General features: G+C 48.2%; 1 protein-coding gene across 15 annotated transcripts in view; it reads right to left on the bottom strand.

Annotated features, from left to right (window-relative positions):
- Positions 1-16,875, bottom strand: part of MED12L (mediator complex subunit 12L) — a 102,404-nt gene extending 85,529 nt beyond the window's left edge. For 12 of the 15 annotated variants that reach the window (XM_048955504.1, XM_048955507.1, XM_048955508.1 and 9 more), the window contains exons 1-10: positions 16,648-16,875; positions 13,296-13,400; positions 11,750-11,941; positions 10,246-10,405; positions 7,255-7,424; positions 6,424-6,534; positions 5,778-6,047; positions 3,880-4,029; positions 3,232-3,331; positions 2,546-2,682 (exon numbers count right to left, since the gene is read on the bottom strand). In XM_048955504.1, the coding sequence (XP_048811461.1) occupies positions 2,546-2,682; positions 3,232-3,331; positions 3,880-4,029; positions 5,778-6,047; positions 6,424-6,534; positions 7,255-7,424; positions 10,246-10,405; positions 11,750-11,941; positions 13,296-13,400; positions 16,648-16,746 (1,494 nt within the window). In that variant the 5' untranslated portion in view covers positions 16,747-16,875. Of the gene's footprint in view, positions 1-2,545; positions 2,683-3,231; positions 3,332-3,879; positions 4,030-5,777; positions 6,048-6,423; positions 6,535-7,254; positions 7,425-10,245; positions 11,942-13,295; positions 13,401-16,647 lie in introns of those variants that run through there. The other 3 variants (XM_048955519.1, XM_048955518.1, XM_048955517.1) reach the window with 3 other exon arrangements.
- Positions 16,876-17,570: the final 695 nt, after the last annotated feature.

The following is a 17,570-nucleotide window of genomic DNA, read 5'->3' as shown; positions in this document are numbered from 1 at the left end:
TTAAAAATCAAGTGCTTTCTCTATTCATCCAACAACAGCTAAAATATTCCGCTATGGAGTGTCATTCTCCAGTACCCCTCCCACTGCTTATGTGTGCTTATGTGTCCCTGCATTTTCCTGCACAGGCTGCTCACACAGCCCAGACAACCACTGCTGGCCAAGATGCCCTGAGCGCGGTCACAGTGTGGGGCTTCGCCATCACGGCTTCTCACAGGCCCTCTGTCACACACAGCACAACTGCTGTTTGCTATTCACTCGCTGTCCAGCCACAGCTCAGCCCCTCGCTCCACTCTTCTTCATTTTGCTCTCCTGTCATCAGTGCCTGCAGGTCCTGTCCTCCCCTTAACGCCTCTGCACTGCCCAGGGGAACAAAGCAGCCACGGCCTGGCAGCCAGCCTGTCCCCCATCACCCTGCTGCCTCCCCTGGCCCTGCTCTTGTTGTGACCCTCAGAAGTCAGCAGCATGGTTGTGTCAGGAGGCAGGAGTCCAGGGAGGACATCTCATCCACAGAACAGCAGGCTTTGCATGGGTCGCCATCTGAAGGCAGCACATACATGACCTCTGAAATTATGACACTTCCTTCCTAGGAAAAACAGCCTAAATTCATTAAGTGGGAAGAGAGTAGGTTTAAAAAAAAAAGAAAGGAAACACAGGATTTTGTGTGGGAACGTGCTCATTTGCAGCCTGCAGCACAGCCTGGCAGGAGGCCCTGCTCTGCCCCAGAGGGCATCCAAAGCTACAATGGGCCCAAACCAGTGAAGTACTACTGAAACATTCAGAGTTTTCTTCTCTCAGAAGAAAAATATACATATATATATATGTGTGTGTGTGTATACATACATATATATATGTATATATATATATAAAATCTTATCTGCTTTCCCTACAATCTCCTACAGCTCTTCTGCAAACACAGGGACATTACCAGTTCTGTACAATCATGTTTTATTACAGCTCAGCATTCTCCACCTCAGAGTAAATGATTACGTCATTAGAAGACTGGCAGTAAATTAATCAGACAGATCTCATAAAGGTGCTTGGTACCAAGGCTTCAAGAGTGCTGCTCAGGGCCACAGCAGGCATGTTTTCCAGGCAACCCAACTTCAGGTCATAAAGTAGCAGAAAAAAGGGGTAATAATAGCCAACAACTGACAGCAAGAACAGAACAGAGCAATCGCTGTACTTTCAGAACACGCATTACCAATACTGTGCTTCGGAGCATGAAGAAACATTCTGGAAATACAATTGTAGTTGAAGTTAGAAAAGCCTTCTGAAAAGCAGAAAGTAAGAAGGAAAGAGACACAAAAACAGAACAAATCTGACCATGGCATGAAATGACAAAGGGATTTAAAACTCAATACAGAAACCATACAAGTTATCCTTTCGTCCATGAAAGAGTGAAAAAAGCCAGAGTGGACCAGGATTTTATGTCTGCTACACAATAAAAACTGTGATGATGAAATGCGTATTACAAAATCTATCAGAGAAGCTAACATTGCAACACAGACATACACAATAGTTTCAGAGCTACATGACATGCCAAGTGCTGCTATGTGCCGTGCAATTCAGGGATTGTTATGGCTTTGAGTTAGACCGCAGGGGATCAAACTTGAAAAAACGTGGAACCTTCATGCCCAAGAAAGGCCAGGCCCAGAACAGATGACTCAAATTACTGACATTGCTGCTGCCATGAGGTGGCTGCATTTCCTCTCTCACAGTCTAAGTGTGCCCGAAATACAAACACAATCCTGCCTTGTCTCTCAGCCTACCTGCCGGTTCCAGAAATATTCCCAAAGATCCCATCCCCCTGTCCCCACATACTGTGTTGATCTCAGCAGTCAGTACAACACTGACTAATAGTTACTACACAACGTTTCCGAGCAACACAAGCTCAAATTATGAACACCAATCACTAAGAACATACCATCACAAACAAGATGGGTATATTAAATAAAACACTTTGCCAAAAAGCTTTTACAACATTAACATCAGCAACTATGACAGATCCACTAGTATTTTCCACCTTGGAATTTTATTTTATTAATGTGTTGTTAAAGCTTCTTCTTTTCCCCCAAACGATTTCCAAGTAAACTCAAAATCCAATGTTACACACAGACCCAGTGACACTGCCAGCTGCACTGTGCAGAGCGCAGTCAAAAACGTTAAAGACTTCTGATAAAGATTTTCATGATCTCTGAACACAGTCCTGGAAGCACAGGGAAAAATAAAAGTACATAACTTTAAATACACTAAAATATTCTAAAAGCTACTGATGCACAACTTTCTGCAACAGATGTTAAAGGTGTGGATATTTTACCTCATTCAGGACAGCGTTCAAGAGACAATCCAGTTAAGAATTACATTATAATGACAAAGAGCTGCTTACTTCTAATAAATGAAATCTTGAATAGTAGTGGAGAAAAACACACTGTGAAAACACACAGCTGTTGTATCAGTTCCATACACGTGCACACGCAGTTATCACAAGTAAGAATAAAATCCACGGTCTACAGATTAGGCAGTGAGAAGAGCATACAGCCATTACCTCTTGGTTATCTTTGTTCTGGTTTGCCCAGAAAATCTTATGATACAGTGTCTCCATGGAATTGCTGGAATCCGATCTGTCAAAACAGTGTCGATCCAACACTTCCAAGGTGTGCAGAACTCGGCTGATGGTCACCCCTGGATGCAGGAGTCAGAAGGGAAAGAAAAAGTTTAAATAGGATGACACTGCGGGACTTCAGGCATCGCTGGACACTACAGTTATCGGCATTAGGGGAGCAGCAGATCACATTTGATGTTCATTTCATTGTGGGCGGCTACTCAGACCCTCCATAGCCTGACTGCTACCTACTTCTTTATTTTTGTCATGGAAAAAAAGTTCCAGTACTCACTCCAAAGAGTAACTGCGTATTTTCTAACTTGTATGCTCTATATACAAATTTCCAACCAGTCTCTTTCCTACTCACTCCTCTCTAAGCTGAAAACAAACTTTTTCTCACCTATCCAGCTATTCCAGGAGCCAGAGGTAACAAAGTCCAAACCTGAATTCTTAGCTTCTACCCAACATTTTCATGTTAATGTTGTTTTGCTAGTCCAAGAACTGAGGTGCAGGTGGAGAAATGCTCTATTACTGCAATGAATCACGGTGCAACAGGCTTCTACTCAAAGAAAAAGAACAGATGCTAACCCTAAGACTCCCAACACTTACTTCACTACGTCTTGCCTTACCTGCAGCTGATTCTTGGCACTTGTCAAAAGACCACCGCACCTCCACAGCACGACCTCTTTGTTTTATCTGCTGTTCTACTTCATAGATCCTTGCCCGAACCTATAAATGAGGCAGTTACTAATTAGTTAGCAGTAGGAAGTCTCAATTTTCATTTCAAGCTTGTGACGGGTTCCTCAGTAGCAGCAAGGTATCTTATGATGTTCTACAACATTCCCTGTATTTGATAACAACTAACTAGAGCACGTTTGGTTCAAATGCTTTTATCTGCTAAGAATCTTCTGGTACAATAAAACTTCTTTTACTTAAGTTAAACCCAGCAGAAGTTTATTTCCAATCTGAATTTAACTTCCAATGTGAAAAGTCACAGCTCACGACATGGTACGATACACCTCCTCTTATTTGCCACTTTACGTCTTAAAGTAATCTCTGTTTAATAACTGAAAACAGCTGAACGTAAGTAAAACTACTGATATTTTCACAGAAATCACTATCTGACTGACATACAAACTGCAACTTGCACAATGCTGGTTTAGAAGTTGAACTACATTGATAACTACATCAATAACTCCTACAGCTGCAGTCATGAACGCAGTCACTTCTTGGGATACGGAACAGATCGCATTTATCTCAACATTAAAAAAGTTTACCTGCTGATTAAATGTTGAGTTTCCACCTGGCATAGGTAAACTAGATGGAGCAGCTTGGAGTAAATCCAGGGGTGAGCCAGGATTAATGTTCTTATTTTCATTTGTGGAATAATTCCACACCAAGGCACTTGGGCAACAAAGAGTTATAGTCTGCAAGCAACAGTACAGAACACAAGTAGTGCGTGATAGACAAGACCAACAGTACCAATAATAAGAGAGCTAGAATCGTTTTGGGCAATTACAGAGAAAGAAACAAAAGCCAAGTCCACACACACATTGAAGAAATTCAACTGCTATGTTACTTTCCTCCCTCATTATTAAAAATTGTATTTACATATATGCTCTCTCAATTCTCATTTCTACTGCCTTTATAATGCCACCAAAGAACATCACCAAAAGTTAATCCCAGACAGATCCTCTCCATGAAATGTGAACGAGTCTTAGAAAAAAGGAAGTCATGTTGGTATTCAGCTTTCAGAAAGAAGCTACACATGAAAAATTAAAATTCAAGAGACTAGAATGAATACTTCTGCCAAGTTCTAAAACACCAGACACTGAAATACACCAGAAACTTAACATTTACTTCAAAAGAGAGACACTGCATTGACAGGCTTCAAGAGGGTCCTTCTGCAGTGGCTTACCACTGGATACCTATTAACCTGCTGCATCTAGAGCTGTGCAGAGCAAAAGCAGAAAGCTTCGGTGCTTTTGGATCAGATCTTAAATATCATCTAAAGTGATGGAAGTTGCTTCATATAATTGATTTTTTATCTTTGAAGCTGCTGCAAAATTTGTTTGGAAGTTCTCCTGGTCCAAATTTGGCCTTCAAAGCAGTAGTTCAGCAAAAAGATTGCCTAGGAAAACACTTTGTTAAAAAGCTGGAGAGCTTATCTGCCTCAGGGCCATCCTACAGACCCGCCTGGCAGTACAAAAAAAAGGGGTGGGGAAAAAACACAAAGATCATACACACACAAGGAGGAAAAAAATAAATAGTACAGGATGAACAGAAAGATTATCCTCTGTGCTGTTATCAGAGGAAAGCTGTAAGGCTGCTAAAGGCAAAGCTGTGAAGCTGTGTGAGACAGAAGCAGCCCTGTGACAGGGAGCTGCCCACCACTGGAGGAAGGTGCCCAGAGACGTGGAGGAGATACTCAAAACCCAACTGGAGATGGTCCTGGACAGTCTGCCTTGGCTGACCTTGCCTAAGCAAGGGGGATAGCTACCTGATCTCAGAAGGTCCCACTGCACTGCCCATCCTGTGACTTTGTGGTCCCACGATCACCAGCACGCCCCTGGTATGCTCTTTACAAACCTACCACCACCAATCAATAAGTGCAAGCAGTTTCTTCTGATCCACAGCTCTGAAAACTGAGCAGGTTGTGAAGGCAATAAAGCTTCCGTAGCCCTGACAAAAACAGAACTGTCCATAGTGGCACCAGGCACCCAGGACAACCTGGAGGAAGCAAGGAAACCGCCAAAGGCTTGCAGGAGTCAGTGAGGCGCTGTCTTCAGCCCAGCTGCTCCCAGCAAGGACAGGTGGTTCTGCCAGGAATGAGCACGTCCACGGGTGATGAGAACACTGCTCAGCACTACTGCAGCCACAACACTCCTTCGGAGGGACGGTTCGGCCGCTCCTGTGGCAGAGCTGCTCCCTCGTGTGGCAGTGCTGCAGACAGACACACGAAGCACCAGCACCCTCAGATGCTTCCACAAGCACACCTCGGGCAGTGGCTAGCATTCCTCCTCCTGCTAACTCCACGTCCACAGTCCTCTCACTTTCCTGATGCAGCTGCATCTCAAATCACAGCCTATGCACCTCGTCAGACCCAGACACACAGTTCTCCAATAAACTCAACAATCGTGGCCTCAAAAACAAAGAGCAACAAGCATGGGCCTACCTGCAGCATACAACTCAGCCCGTACACCAGCGGACGGTGCTGCGGGCAGGAGAGGAAATCTGAGCAGGTGAGCTGCACGGGGCTCAGCACAGGACCGGGCGCAGTCGGGCTCGGCGCTGCCAGAGGAGGGTTACTTGGAGCAATCATCACATGAGGAGGATGTGCAGCTGCCAGGCTGGGGCCGTCGCTCAGCAGCAGCGACAGGCGCCTGGCACAGAAATAAGCGAGGCGGCGGGACAGGTAAGCTGACTGAACAAACTCTTCTGAGTACTGAAATTAAAACAAAAAGACATTATTTACCAGACTGCCTCCTTCACATCTTCATTTTAATCAACAATCTAACATTCAATATGCTCAAAGTAGAAAGGATCACAAAAGAGTATCTAAAATGCAAATCTATACTCTTGTCCCTTAAAAATTCCCTCTGTTTTGCAGGGCCAGTTGCAGAACAGGAGTTTTCCTACCAATTTCAGTTAAGAAGGATCATAAGGTGTGAAATCTGTAATGACACCTATAGGTTTCAAACACACATCGTGTGTAAAAACGCTCACACTGATTTTAACACTACAGCTCCTGGAAGCATTTAATATATGAGTCATGCTTCTGTTGACTGTGTAAATTACACAGCTTTAAAGCACACACGCACCTGCAACATGAGCGGCAGCACCAGCTTAAGAATGTCGTCATCAGCAGGTCTGATTTTTTCCAAAACATCCAGTATCCATGTCAAGTACTCGTGTCTCTCAAGCATTCCTTCCTTAAAGGATTTTAAATAACACACCACTTGTTAGCTGGGAGCGCTGAGAAAGAAAGTGTGTAGGTCCAAGTTTTATGTCATTTCTGGTCTAACTCTCATTGCTCACAGCAGCTACCAGGACCCTCACACACCGCCCTACCAAACACCCTTATGGCAGCCCTGTGGGCAGACAGCTGTGCCCAGGTCTCAGCATCATTTCTATCCAAGGAGCAAAGCAGCACTCATCCCTGGAGGCCTGAACCACCAGCACCGCTGCTCGAGCGCAGACAGCACTGAGTCACAGTGTCCATCGGGACTTCTGCTTACACAAAGGCACGATCTCTCCAGCTGAAGGCTGTGAGGCTGAGGACCCCGGGTGCAGTCCTGGCAGACTGCAAAGGTAAGTGTGGGCAAAAATGTGTGGAGCTCAACAGCCAGATCACCGCTCTGACACCCAAGGCTTCCTGTTCCATTGTGACCAGAGCCTGTCGTTAAATACACCCTTAAAAGATGGGATGATACAGGAGGAAAGAGAATAATTGAGAACATTACTGCAATAGCACTCAAGCACGCTAAGCAAATCAAAGTTTTTTCGGCTAGCAAATCTCTAAAATAAATTAGCATTTAAAATTTATTCTAGTCTTACAACATGAATTACCAGTAATATCTAAAATTATCTAAAACACAACTTTCTAAAAATGGTGACATAAAAAAAAATCCATTCATTTCCAAAAGTATTACCTGAAACATGTAAAAGGACAATTTTTCATTATATTCCCACTGCTTCAAGGCCTGTTCCATCTCTTGAGGCATCACTACAGAGCTGCTGCCTTGGCTGGAAGTCACATGATAAAACTCTGCAACCTTTGCCAGCTGCTCCCGAAGGTATCTGGTTATAATTTGAGTCCATTCTACAAAATAAGTTTACAATTAGAACACTTCAGATGATAAAATGTTTCTGTCTCAGTGAGGATCACAACAAATTCATGTTGAAAAGTATTTATCCAAAATATTAACACGCAGTTGCATAACGCAGCACCACTGTGAATTAACAGGAGCTTTACGTGCCTCCCCTGCGCACTGCTCTCAAAGCACACATGCTGTCAAGTGTGTAAGCAGCCTGCTAGCTCAGCGTGATGTACGAGCACAGAGACAAGCCATGTCTCCAGGGAATCACCTGTCTCTTTCATCAGAGTTCAGCCTTCAGCCTCTGAGCAGCTTTGAAACAGATAAACGTACTTCAGTACTTCCTTCCTTCCAGAATTTATTCCCCTCTTCCCTCTTCCTTCAAAACCAGCCAACAAAAAAAATGAGCAGGACTTTGCACAAGCGCTAGCATACAATACTGCCCTCTCTACAACCGCTCTGAAACTGACAACTCCTCTGGATTTTGACTCTGATGAGAATGCACAAATTCTGAGGCAGCCTTTCAGGTCATCCTGATCAAGACAGTGCAGAGCTCTGCAAGTGCGACTCATTCGCTCTGCTCTACGGCAGGGAAGTCACTGGGCGCTGTTCATCAAACACACAAACCCACCAAAAGCTATCAGCTTTTCTTACACTTCAGAAGTGCTTTAATATTTAGGATAACTGAGAGAAATTAGTGAAAAAAGCAAACTTGCTTGATCATATACATAAAGCTTTGGGAAAAACAAAATGGTAAGGAAGGCATTCTCTGAACAGTGTAACTGGAACAGCCAGAGATTTCTGCTAGTATCTCCCAAACATGTGATGGAGTTGCATGTAACCTGCATGCAGCATGTTTTAGATGAGCTCTTCTATGAATGAACAATGCAACTACTTTGACAATCTGAATTTGCTCACTGTCAGAGTTAAGGGAACTCTGACACAACTCAGACACAGCTCTGTTCACCGATATCTACCCAGCTCAGATCTCAGCTACTGCCCTGCTTCTTCTATTCCCCTTTGAATTTGCAACTGGCAGTTCTGTCAACACATACAGAATATACATTAAATGCTTTTCTACCCAAATTTCTGTATGAAGTCATTGGATTTCAGTGTTTTCATACAGCTATTTAGCTACATTACTTCAAACGTTCACTCACTTTTGGAGAAACAATTCTGAATCCACCACATCATGCTTGTTTTCATGTCAAAGTAGGAAAGAAAAATTCTCACAAAGCAATTACCAATATCTCTGTGCTGCTGTTAGAAACATCACAACACAACCACCTTTCTGCTCCCCAGAGCACAGATCTAAAGCTTTAGGGGGAATGTCAAAGAATACACGATAACACACATCGAATTACATCCCCAAATAACCTAACCTGGCTCGCAGGCCACGGTGCAGGCTTACACACAGAATGCCCAGGCCAAGTCCTTTACAAAGAGAAGCAGCACCTGCAGCTACTGCCTGCCTGCCCCCCACGCAGCGCTGCCCAGCTGCAGCACACCCCCAGCAGGACCACGGCGTCACTGCCTCCTACAACAGGGCACGGTCTGAAGCAAGTGCAGGACAGGGAAGCAGTGCACAAGAAAGCCTGTCAGTACTGCAGCCACCCCTACAACTGAGGAAGGGACAAACGCATCATATTCAGCAGCAAACCACGCCACAAGGACTCCACCTCTCCCGTTTTTAAAGAAAGGAAGGGGAAGGAAAAGTCTGTTTCAGGCTCTCTTGATACAAAGCCCTGTGTGAAGGACAGAAGGCAAAGCTGAGAGTAGGAAAGATGGAGTCTTGTGGTCCTGCTAGGTAGTTCCAAAATCACTGAGATACAATTCACCCCATGCCAGCAGGAGCAGCAGCACACGGGAGCAGGGCGCTGTGCTCATCCCTCACCAAACCTCACTGACCTCACTGCAGCACAGCAACCCACAGAGACCCAACCTGACACGACATTCTGGGCAGTTGCTATGGTGCTGCATAGGGCAACCACAGATTGCCTCCCCCCTTGCTCTCTGTCACCAGACTTTTTTCTTTTTTTTTTTTAATTAAAACTATAACAAAGAATAAGCTGAAAAAGCGTGGTAGAAGATGGTTTTTGGGCTTTATTTAGACACTCAAAGTGAAAATGAGTGTTACAAGCCTAAGAACAAAAACAAAAAACAAAGCAAAGTGGTAGAAACAACAGAATGAGTTGGTAGAAAGATGCAGACATCTCTCACAGCAGAACGGAGATGCTGCAAAACAGCATCTGATCACAGATGCTTTAAGAACAAAAGAGGAAAAAGTTCATTCCAAGCAGTGGAAAAGCCGTAGGTAGAGTATAAGAGCTATGAGAGCAGTTTGGTAATATTAGGGTATCTTTTGTCCCTCAGAGGTGTTCATTGTTTGGCTGGCTGTCCTGGTGTCAGACAGCGCCATTTGCCATCAGTACTTAAAATACATGCATTGTCACTTATGTTTGAAATCAGCATCTTGTTTCAGGCTTTCTACATCAGCAGTTCAGGTTGCTCCTGGGTACCACTTCGCACAGCCTTTGCCACACCTGTCTCCCCACCAAAGGCTGGGATCGGTGGGTAAGACACAGCACAGCCAACTCCTCAGCCATGCCTGGAGACTGAGGGACAAATCAGCTGGGAGGTGACTGAGCAGTGGGGCAGCAGCTGTGCTGCACGGCTCTTTGTATTCTTTGACACACAATTCTAAGCAAAACCGATTAAAAAGCATTTCTAACTGCACAGGCATTAAGTAACACTGATGCAACGAACAAGAGCAGCAGGTCCTTTCAGCTATCACTACGCATTTAGATATCAGAGCTGTTTACCTACCAGTATTTGGATCAGTGGCCTGGCGTTTCTTGATTTTAGCTTCAGAAATAGCAGCATAGTAGGCACATGTCATTTTGATCAGCCATGCTGCTCGCAGCAGCGGTACAGAATATTTTGCTAAGTAAGCAAAAACATCTTCTTTTTTACTGAGAATTGGAACCTGAAATGAAACGGGAAGCAAGTTACAGCACAGTGCAAACAGCAGTAGATCTGCAGGTTCGCCCTGGCCTCCCCTGCTAACTGCCAGGACAGCAGCAGACCTCTTCATCAACCAGGAAAGCCTCTAGGCAAAACCCATTGCCTAGACACATACAAAGAGACTTTACAATACAAAAGAGCCACCCCACGCTTTCCCAAGGTTACTCCCGGTAACATCCTTTCCCAGCTCTGAGATGCCTACAGGACCACTAGCAAACCTCTCAATTCTGCCAAGGACATCCAAAGTGCAGAAAGAGGCCTGCAAGCTGATCCTCAGAACTTCTGGAAAATAAAGACAGGTCAAGATTTTGGTTAAGAGTTCAGTTGCACAGATGCTCTCTGTATCTTCAGCGCCTCTGGTTAGAGCCTGTACTGATGGAGTGTGCCAGGGAAGCAAGCTGGCCAGCTGTGACACCTGCCCACATGCAGAACAGGGTTGGTCCCACAAGACTTCAGGGTGAAAAGTCCCCCTGTGCTGTCAAAGCGGTTCTCAAACCCTTCTGCACAAAGGTAGCACCACTTCCAAAAGCATTGTTAAATATGAGAAAAAGACATTTCATAACCAGTGGAGACAGAAGGGAATGGAGGCACAAATGCTGCACTACCAAAATGCCTGGAGGAAAAAAGGTGCATCAATGCAGCAAACAAAGCACAGATCGTTTTCAGTAAGACTCCTCTGAGGTCACTCTAGGGACTCTACCCAGTTAGTTTCACGGGGCTTTTAACATGCTTATACACGCTTGCTCAGTTCCTCGTAACTCCATTTCTGTTTTTGTTTTTTTAAAGCATAAACAATGAAAGAAATCTGTGTAGTGCTTCTATTCATAACGTTAACATCTAACAGGGTTAAAGGAAAACTCTGTATTAGCAGTATGCTTGCCACAGAAAAGCGTGTTTTGCTGGTGACCCTACTGGTGGCAAAGCAGCTCATGTTCTTTATCAGCCAGTTACTTACACTTCACTGGTGGGATGAACACATGTGTTTGGGACCTCTAGATTCAAACTGAATTGTTCAGTTTATTCTCCTCTTTGTTAAGGAACTGCAGAATGCTAAGACAAGGAATAAAATTTAAGAGCTCAATGTTATTCTTTGCTAGCAAAATCTCATTAGTTGTGCATTACTCTTACCTCAGTAAAAAAGGCACAAAGGGTACAAAATTATAGACTTACTTTTTTTTGAAAGCAGATATATCTGAAACTCTAAACCTTTTATGAATAAAAGGAATGTTTTATGAATACTGCCTTATCCTTATAGACCAGTTCAGTACAATTCAACATCCAAGAAATAGGAGCAGTACTCTTATACCTTTTTTGCTAACACAGTCAGTGGTTTACTTCCTGCTAAATCTGTGAACCAGTTGTGAATTGCACTCTGAGAGCGAGCAGTAACCAGCCAGTAGTTGTCTTTGGCATTTACTTGTGGTTTCTTCTTTCCTGTGTCCTGGAACGTGTTAAGTTTTAGCTTTTCTGCTAATATGCTGCTGAAGTAAGCGCCAATCTGGTGGGTAAAAAGAAAAACAAATACACGTATGACAAGGCAGTTAGCAAGCTTCTACTGCACATGAACGCACAGGGGACTTCCATCTCTATAGAGATCCATCGCGCCAGTCCAGGCTATCAGCCTAATGAGATTACACTTCAGTTCCTCGCAGACAGAAGATGGAGATCCTGGCACTAAGTACCCCTGCAACACTTCTGCAGTATCAGCAAAGAAGCTGCACAACACCAAAACCAAGGCAAAGAAGACCAGGCCTCAAAGATACCAGAGACACAGCTACCACTTAGGACTGGGCTGCAAGTCCGCTGAGCCACGTCACACCAAGGGCTGCACAGCTCAGATTTGGGACCTGGCTCAGTGTACCCCACAACTGCCTGAGAGCATCCCTCCTTTCAGCATTCTAGCACACCACAGCTATATACCTGGTTTTCACTTCTATTAAGAACAAGTCTTACTGTCACAACAACTGCATTCATTGTCTTTCCATCACCCGTTACAGCAGGCAAAAATGCCACGATTTGGACAAGCTGCTGAGTCCTGACTCCTACTAACACTGCCTCCACTACCACTCCATAGCTTCCAAATGAAAAATACCATAAGATTGCCCTCCCCAGCAGCTTCAATCCCAAAGCAGCATGCAAAAAAAAAAAATTAAAAAAAAGCCCAAGAAAGGTTCGAATTGCTGTGCAAGGTCATTTGCATATCAAGGTTACTGCAATCGAAATTAATTTTCAGGTTTGCCAGTTAGAATAAGACATTCGATTTTCTAATAAGTATACTTGCAGATTCTGAGCTTATCTTGATAATTCTTCCAAACAACTATAAGCAATTCCTTGTGAATTTTTATTTGAGTTCTCAGCTACGCTCAGTAGTCAAAACAAGATTAATTAAAATAGCAGACAGTAAGTACTTGCAGGTGGCAACTCCAAACAAAACCAGAAGAATGTAACAGGAAACTCTTTATCATCCCAACAGTAACAATAGGAACCTTGTAATTTACTTGTATCACTTCTCATTTCAGATTTACTCACTGCTAAAATAAAAGAGCATCACTGTAGAAGTAAATTTGCATTTTCCAATAAGCCATGAAATGTTACACATTTTAAGAGTCAAACAGCAGAAAATTACTTTGTCAGAAAACATTTTAGACAATTTTGATAGCTTGTGTGCCAGCTTCCCTCTGCAGACTGATAACAGCAGGTAGCAGAAACGCCGCACAGCGTTCCTATATTCTGTAATTAACTTCAACACGAAGACTTCCAACTAGAAAGCAAAGCAGTCGAGAACCAAGTGTAACCACCGCCAGCTAGGGAGCAAGTTAAGTGAACGTTCAGGCTGAAAAGGCCCGTCCTACCTTAGAGGCGTTGATGACGACGTTTCTAGCAGAACCATGCTCATCTCCAGAGAAGGCAGGCTGATTACTGAAGCCTTGCTTTACATTCACTGCCGTAAGTTCGTCCTGCAGTGCCGCAAGGGTGAAAAATGAAACGACAGTTTAGGATGTCACATCACTCCGAGCAGCATGCTTTTATAAAGAAGTTTCATGTAATTGCTAGGCCCTCGCAGCTGAACAACCCTTGAAACGTACTGTGCGTTCACACGAATCTAGTGAGGAGAAACACCATGTTCTCCTGTTCCCATTAAGTGTTCTCCTCACTGCAGACCTCAAGGCCATAACGCGATAAGGACGCAGGCTGTGCTGCTGGAAGAGGACTGCTGCCAGGGGAAGGCAGCAGAAAGCAAGGCCTGCTCTCCTCGCTTGGGCTGTCTGTGGCTCATCCTGAGGCCCCGCTGCCAGGCAGCAGGGTCAGAGAGCAGGGCTGCTTGGGCAGGGAGCTTGGGCAGCTGGGGAGCCTGCCTGCAGCGCAGCCTGAGCACACGCTGGGGAGCTCACAGGGCCCTCCCTGAGAAGGCAGGACCTGCCATCAGCAAACAAACCACCTGCCCCAAAGGTGCTTCACCAGCTCCACAAGGTCAGGATAAAAGCAATCCCCGAGATTTCTAGCAGATTTACGGGGGGCAACTTATGGAAACAAAGAGCATCTGCCACGCCACCAAGTAAACAAGACAGGACAAAATAAAATAAGAAGACAGCAACTTCATTGGATTTCCTTACTTAGTTTTGGAAATGTGCATCCTCCAAAACAGCAACCCTGAAGCTTCCATTCGTTTTACTCTCTTGTGCTTTGCAACACGCTTTGCTTTGTGGTACTTTCACAGAGTTTGGGAGCAACATAGAAGACAGCACTGTATTTAGAAGAAATTTCAGCCCTCTAGGGTTTAGGAAGTTAGCGAGCCTCATCTAAATTGTAAATGAAATCAACAAGAAGTGGTGGAACGCTCCTCCACCCACACTATCCCCAAGAAAGCCTTGAAAATAGATGAATGCAGAGATGAAAACCATAAGAGAGATTATAAGCAAATAAATAAAAGGTAAATGGCAAACAGATGGAGGTCTGTGTTACTATTAGAACCATATCCATAGATGACCCCAGTTCTGCTATCTTTAAACTCTTTCTGAAAAAAGCTGTCTAGATATCACCATACTGAAAATAACCGAGAGCCGTATGTCCTACAGCTGCAACCACTGCCGTGGGAGCAAGCTGGGATGGGCTGACAGCACAAACACAGCGACGTTTTGTTTTGTTTTTTACATTTGGCTCTGGTTATTAGTACAACTTCTCCTGCCTTCAGCAGGGGCTCAGAAATTTTAAACACGGAACACAGGACAGTTACAAACGCAAACACCAGCCAGCAAATAAACAGATAACACCACCTGGGAGCACAACGCGAAGAGTTCAGCTGAATGCTCACAGGAGCTCTCCCGATGTCTCACCTCACCCCATTAATGGGCTCAGGGTCGTTATTTTCCAGTGCAGCTGTTCCAGTGGAAGGCAAAACTCCCTACACAGAGCAGCAGCACAGCTAAGTAAGTATCCTTCCCTTGGCTGGATCTGCAAGTCCCTTCACAAGGACAAACACAGGAATGCCGCACGACGCGGCCCCTCATTATGCTGTGTGCACCAGACCCTCCTGGCTCCTGCAGGGACAGTGAGCTTCTTCACAAACATTAAGAAGGGTCCAACCAAGACCAGTCGAGGCTTAAAACGGTTCTGAAATTTAAACCGCCAAATAAACACGCAGACAGATGGTAAAAACCCAACAGACAGCGAACAGAGCTCTGTTAGCACTGTGGGACGAGTCAAACTGAAGAATTTTTCAAACACATTTTTGTCCCCCTCACCCCAAAACTTTCCTTCAGAGAGAAACCTAAGAGTTCACATTAGACTCGTGAAAGGAGTGCCACAGATCTGAACGCAGCCATTCCTTTTAGATGCACTCTTTGTCCCCATCTCTGCCCCACGTCTCTCCCACACACAGGTCCCACTTTCAGCAGAGCCGCAGCCGCCGCCGAGACCTCAGCGCTGTGAGGACGGGCCAGCACTGCGCCCTGCGCCCTGCATTGCAACCGCGGCCACGGAGCCCAGCTGGGCCGGGCCCGCACTGCTGGATGTTGGGTTTGTTCTGAGCAGCAGCCCCCTAAAGGTATCCCACCAGTTACACATTGACGAGCAACCCGTGCTTCAAAAGAAGGAGAAGAAATTACCACACACAGAGGAGCGGTACCCCTGGATCCCAGCAGGTGCCGATGGAAGCTACACACAGCCCTGCGCTGAGGCTCCGTCCCGCAGCCCGGCTCAGCTCACAGCAGCCCTGTGCGCCGGGCCAGGACCACGCGCAGAGAAACCTATTGCAAAAGTACTTCTAACCGCTCAAACGCCAACTTTATTTCAGCACGACAGGCGCAGCAGCGTAAGGATGAAAAGCAGAAGGACGCTGGAGGGCAGAACGGGCAGGGATGCCCCAGGGGTCGGCAGAGGCTGTAACGTGCACATTTCTCTGCGTCAGCCCAGGCCGCTGCCAACGCAGCCGGAGGGACGCCGGTCAGCCATCGGCTTCAACGGCCCGCTTTCCGGAGGTCTCAAAAGCAGACGGGCCAAGAGGGCAGCGACGAACCCGCCCTGCCGGACCGCAGCGGCCGCTCCTCCGGCCCCGTCAGCCCGGCGGGTCGGGGCACGAAGGGAGCGCAGGGAAGCAGCGCGGGAGTGCAGCTCGGGGCAGGGAGCGGGGAGCGGCTGCGTGCGGCGGCCACGAAGGCTCCGAGATCCGCGCCGCCGCGCTCACGCGGCCCGAACCGAGGCCTCTCCCGGCCACCCGGAGGAACGGCGGACGGGAAGAGCCGCGCGCCGAGCCCTGCGCTCCGCGGACGCGCGGAGCAGAACAGCCCCCGTCCCACGCTGCGCGCGGCCGCCGGGTCCCCGCGGCCGGGCCGCGGCACCCAGCCGCCCTCGCACCGGGCCGGGCCCCGCGGGCGCCGCGCTGTGTTTGGAAGCGCGGTCGAAGCTCCGCTCGGGGCCGCGGAGCCCTTCGACCGCGGCCGCCTCTCCGCCCCGCCGCGCCAGCAGCCGCGGCCCCGCACGGCCCGGCCCCGTCCCACCCCCAGCTCGCCGCAGAAAATGCAAGTCAGCGGCGGCTCCGCAGCGCCCGACGCCGCTCAAAAGTTTCGGGGGAGGCGCCGGGCCGGGAGCCGAGGGCGGCGGCCGGGAGCGGGGCGGGCCGGGCCGGGCCCCGTGCAGCCGGCACAGCGCGGCACTGCATGGAGCGGAGCGGCACTGCATGGAGCGGCACAGCACGGCGCGGCTCACCTCCTTCTGGCGCGGGTCCTGCGGATAGACGTCGGGCGGCCCCAGGCGCGGCCGCTTGAGCGGTCTCTGCTCATAGCTGAGGAGCCCGAAGGCGGCCATGATCGCTCATGTTCGCCGCGCGGCGGGCGGGCGCTGGAGCGGGCTCCGAGCGGCAGGGAGCAGCACTCGGCTCTCGCCCCCCGCCTCAGCCCCCGCCGCGCCGGGGGTTGGGCTGCGCGCCGCCGCCGAGGCCGGGCACGGGGCGGGGGCGGCTCCGCTCCGCGCGCCTCGCGCCGGGCACGCCGCCCTGCGGAGCCGGCCGTGACGCCGCCCCGGCCCTCCCGTGGCCCTGGGTGAGCGCTCCCGTGCCCCGGCCCGGCGTGCTCGCTCGCGGTGTCGCTCTCCCATTCGCGACACCGTTAATTTTAGCGAGCGAATAATTCGCCGAGGACGATCGATCGATCGCCGCCTCGGCCGGCTCCTGGCTCCCGGCCGGCAGCACGCGCCTGGCTCTGCGGCTCCCCGCGCTGCCCCGTCGCCTCCCCGGGAGGAGATCGGGCCGCGCCCCCGGCCGGGCATTGCGGCGGCACCCGGCGTGCGGCCCCGCCACGCGCTGTCCCGGCCCGGCCCGGCCCCGCGGCTGCGGCACGCGCTGTGCCTCCTGCGGGCGGAGCGGCGCGCGGCTCGGCGCTGCCCAGGGCTCCCGCTGCCCCAGGGCCGGGCGGTGAGAAGGATGCCGGCAGAGCCGTTGGTGCCGGTTAACATCTCCGGAATAAAAGCGGCCGCAGCTTCTGCCTTAGGCTCCCTCCGTGCCCCAGAGACGCTTACCTCCCTCCCTGAAGCAGGACTGCGGCCTCTGTCCCAGCTTGCAGCGTGTCCTGCAGCACAGAGGCATCCTCCTCTCTCAGCTCAGGGCCCATCTTCCAATCCGCTGCGCTGACAGC

The sequence above is a fragment of the Lagopus muta genome, chromosome 9 (genome assembly GCF_023343835.1).
Source record: "Lagopus muta isolate bLagMut1 chromosome 9, bLagMut1 primary, whole genome shotgun sequence".
Lineage (NCBI taxonomy): Eukaryota > Metazoa > Chordata > Aves > Galliformes > Phasianidae > Lagopus > Lagopus muta.
Note: the sequence above shows the minus strand (reverse complement) of the source record. Positions and strands in the feature narration are given on the sequence as shown.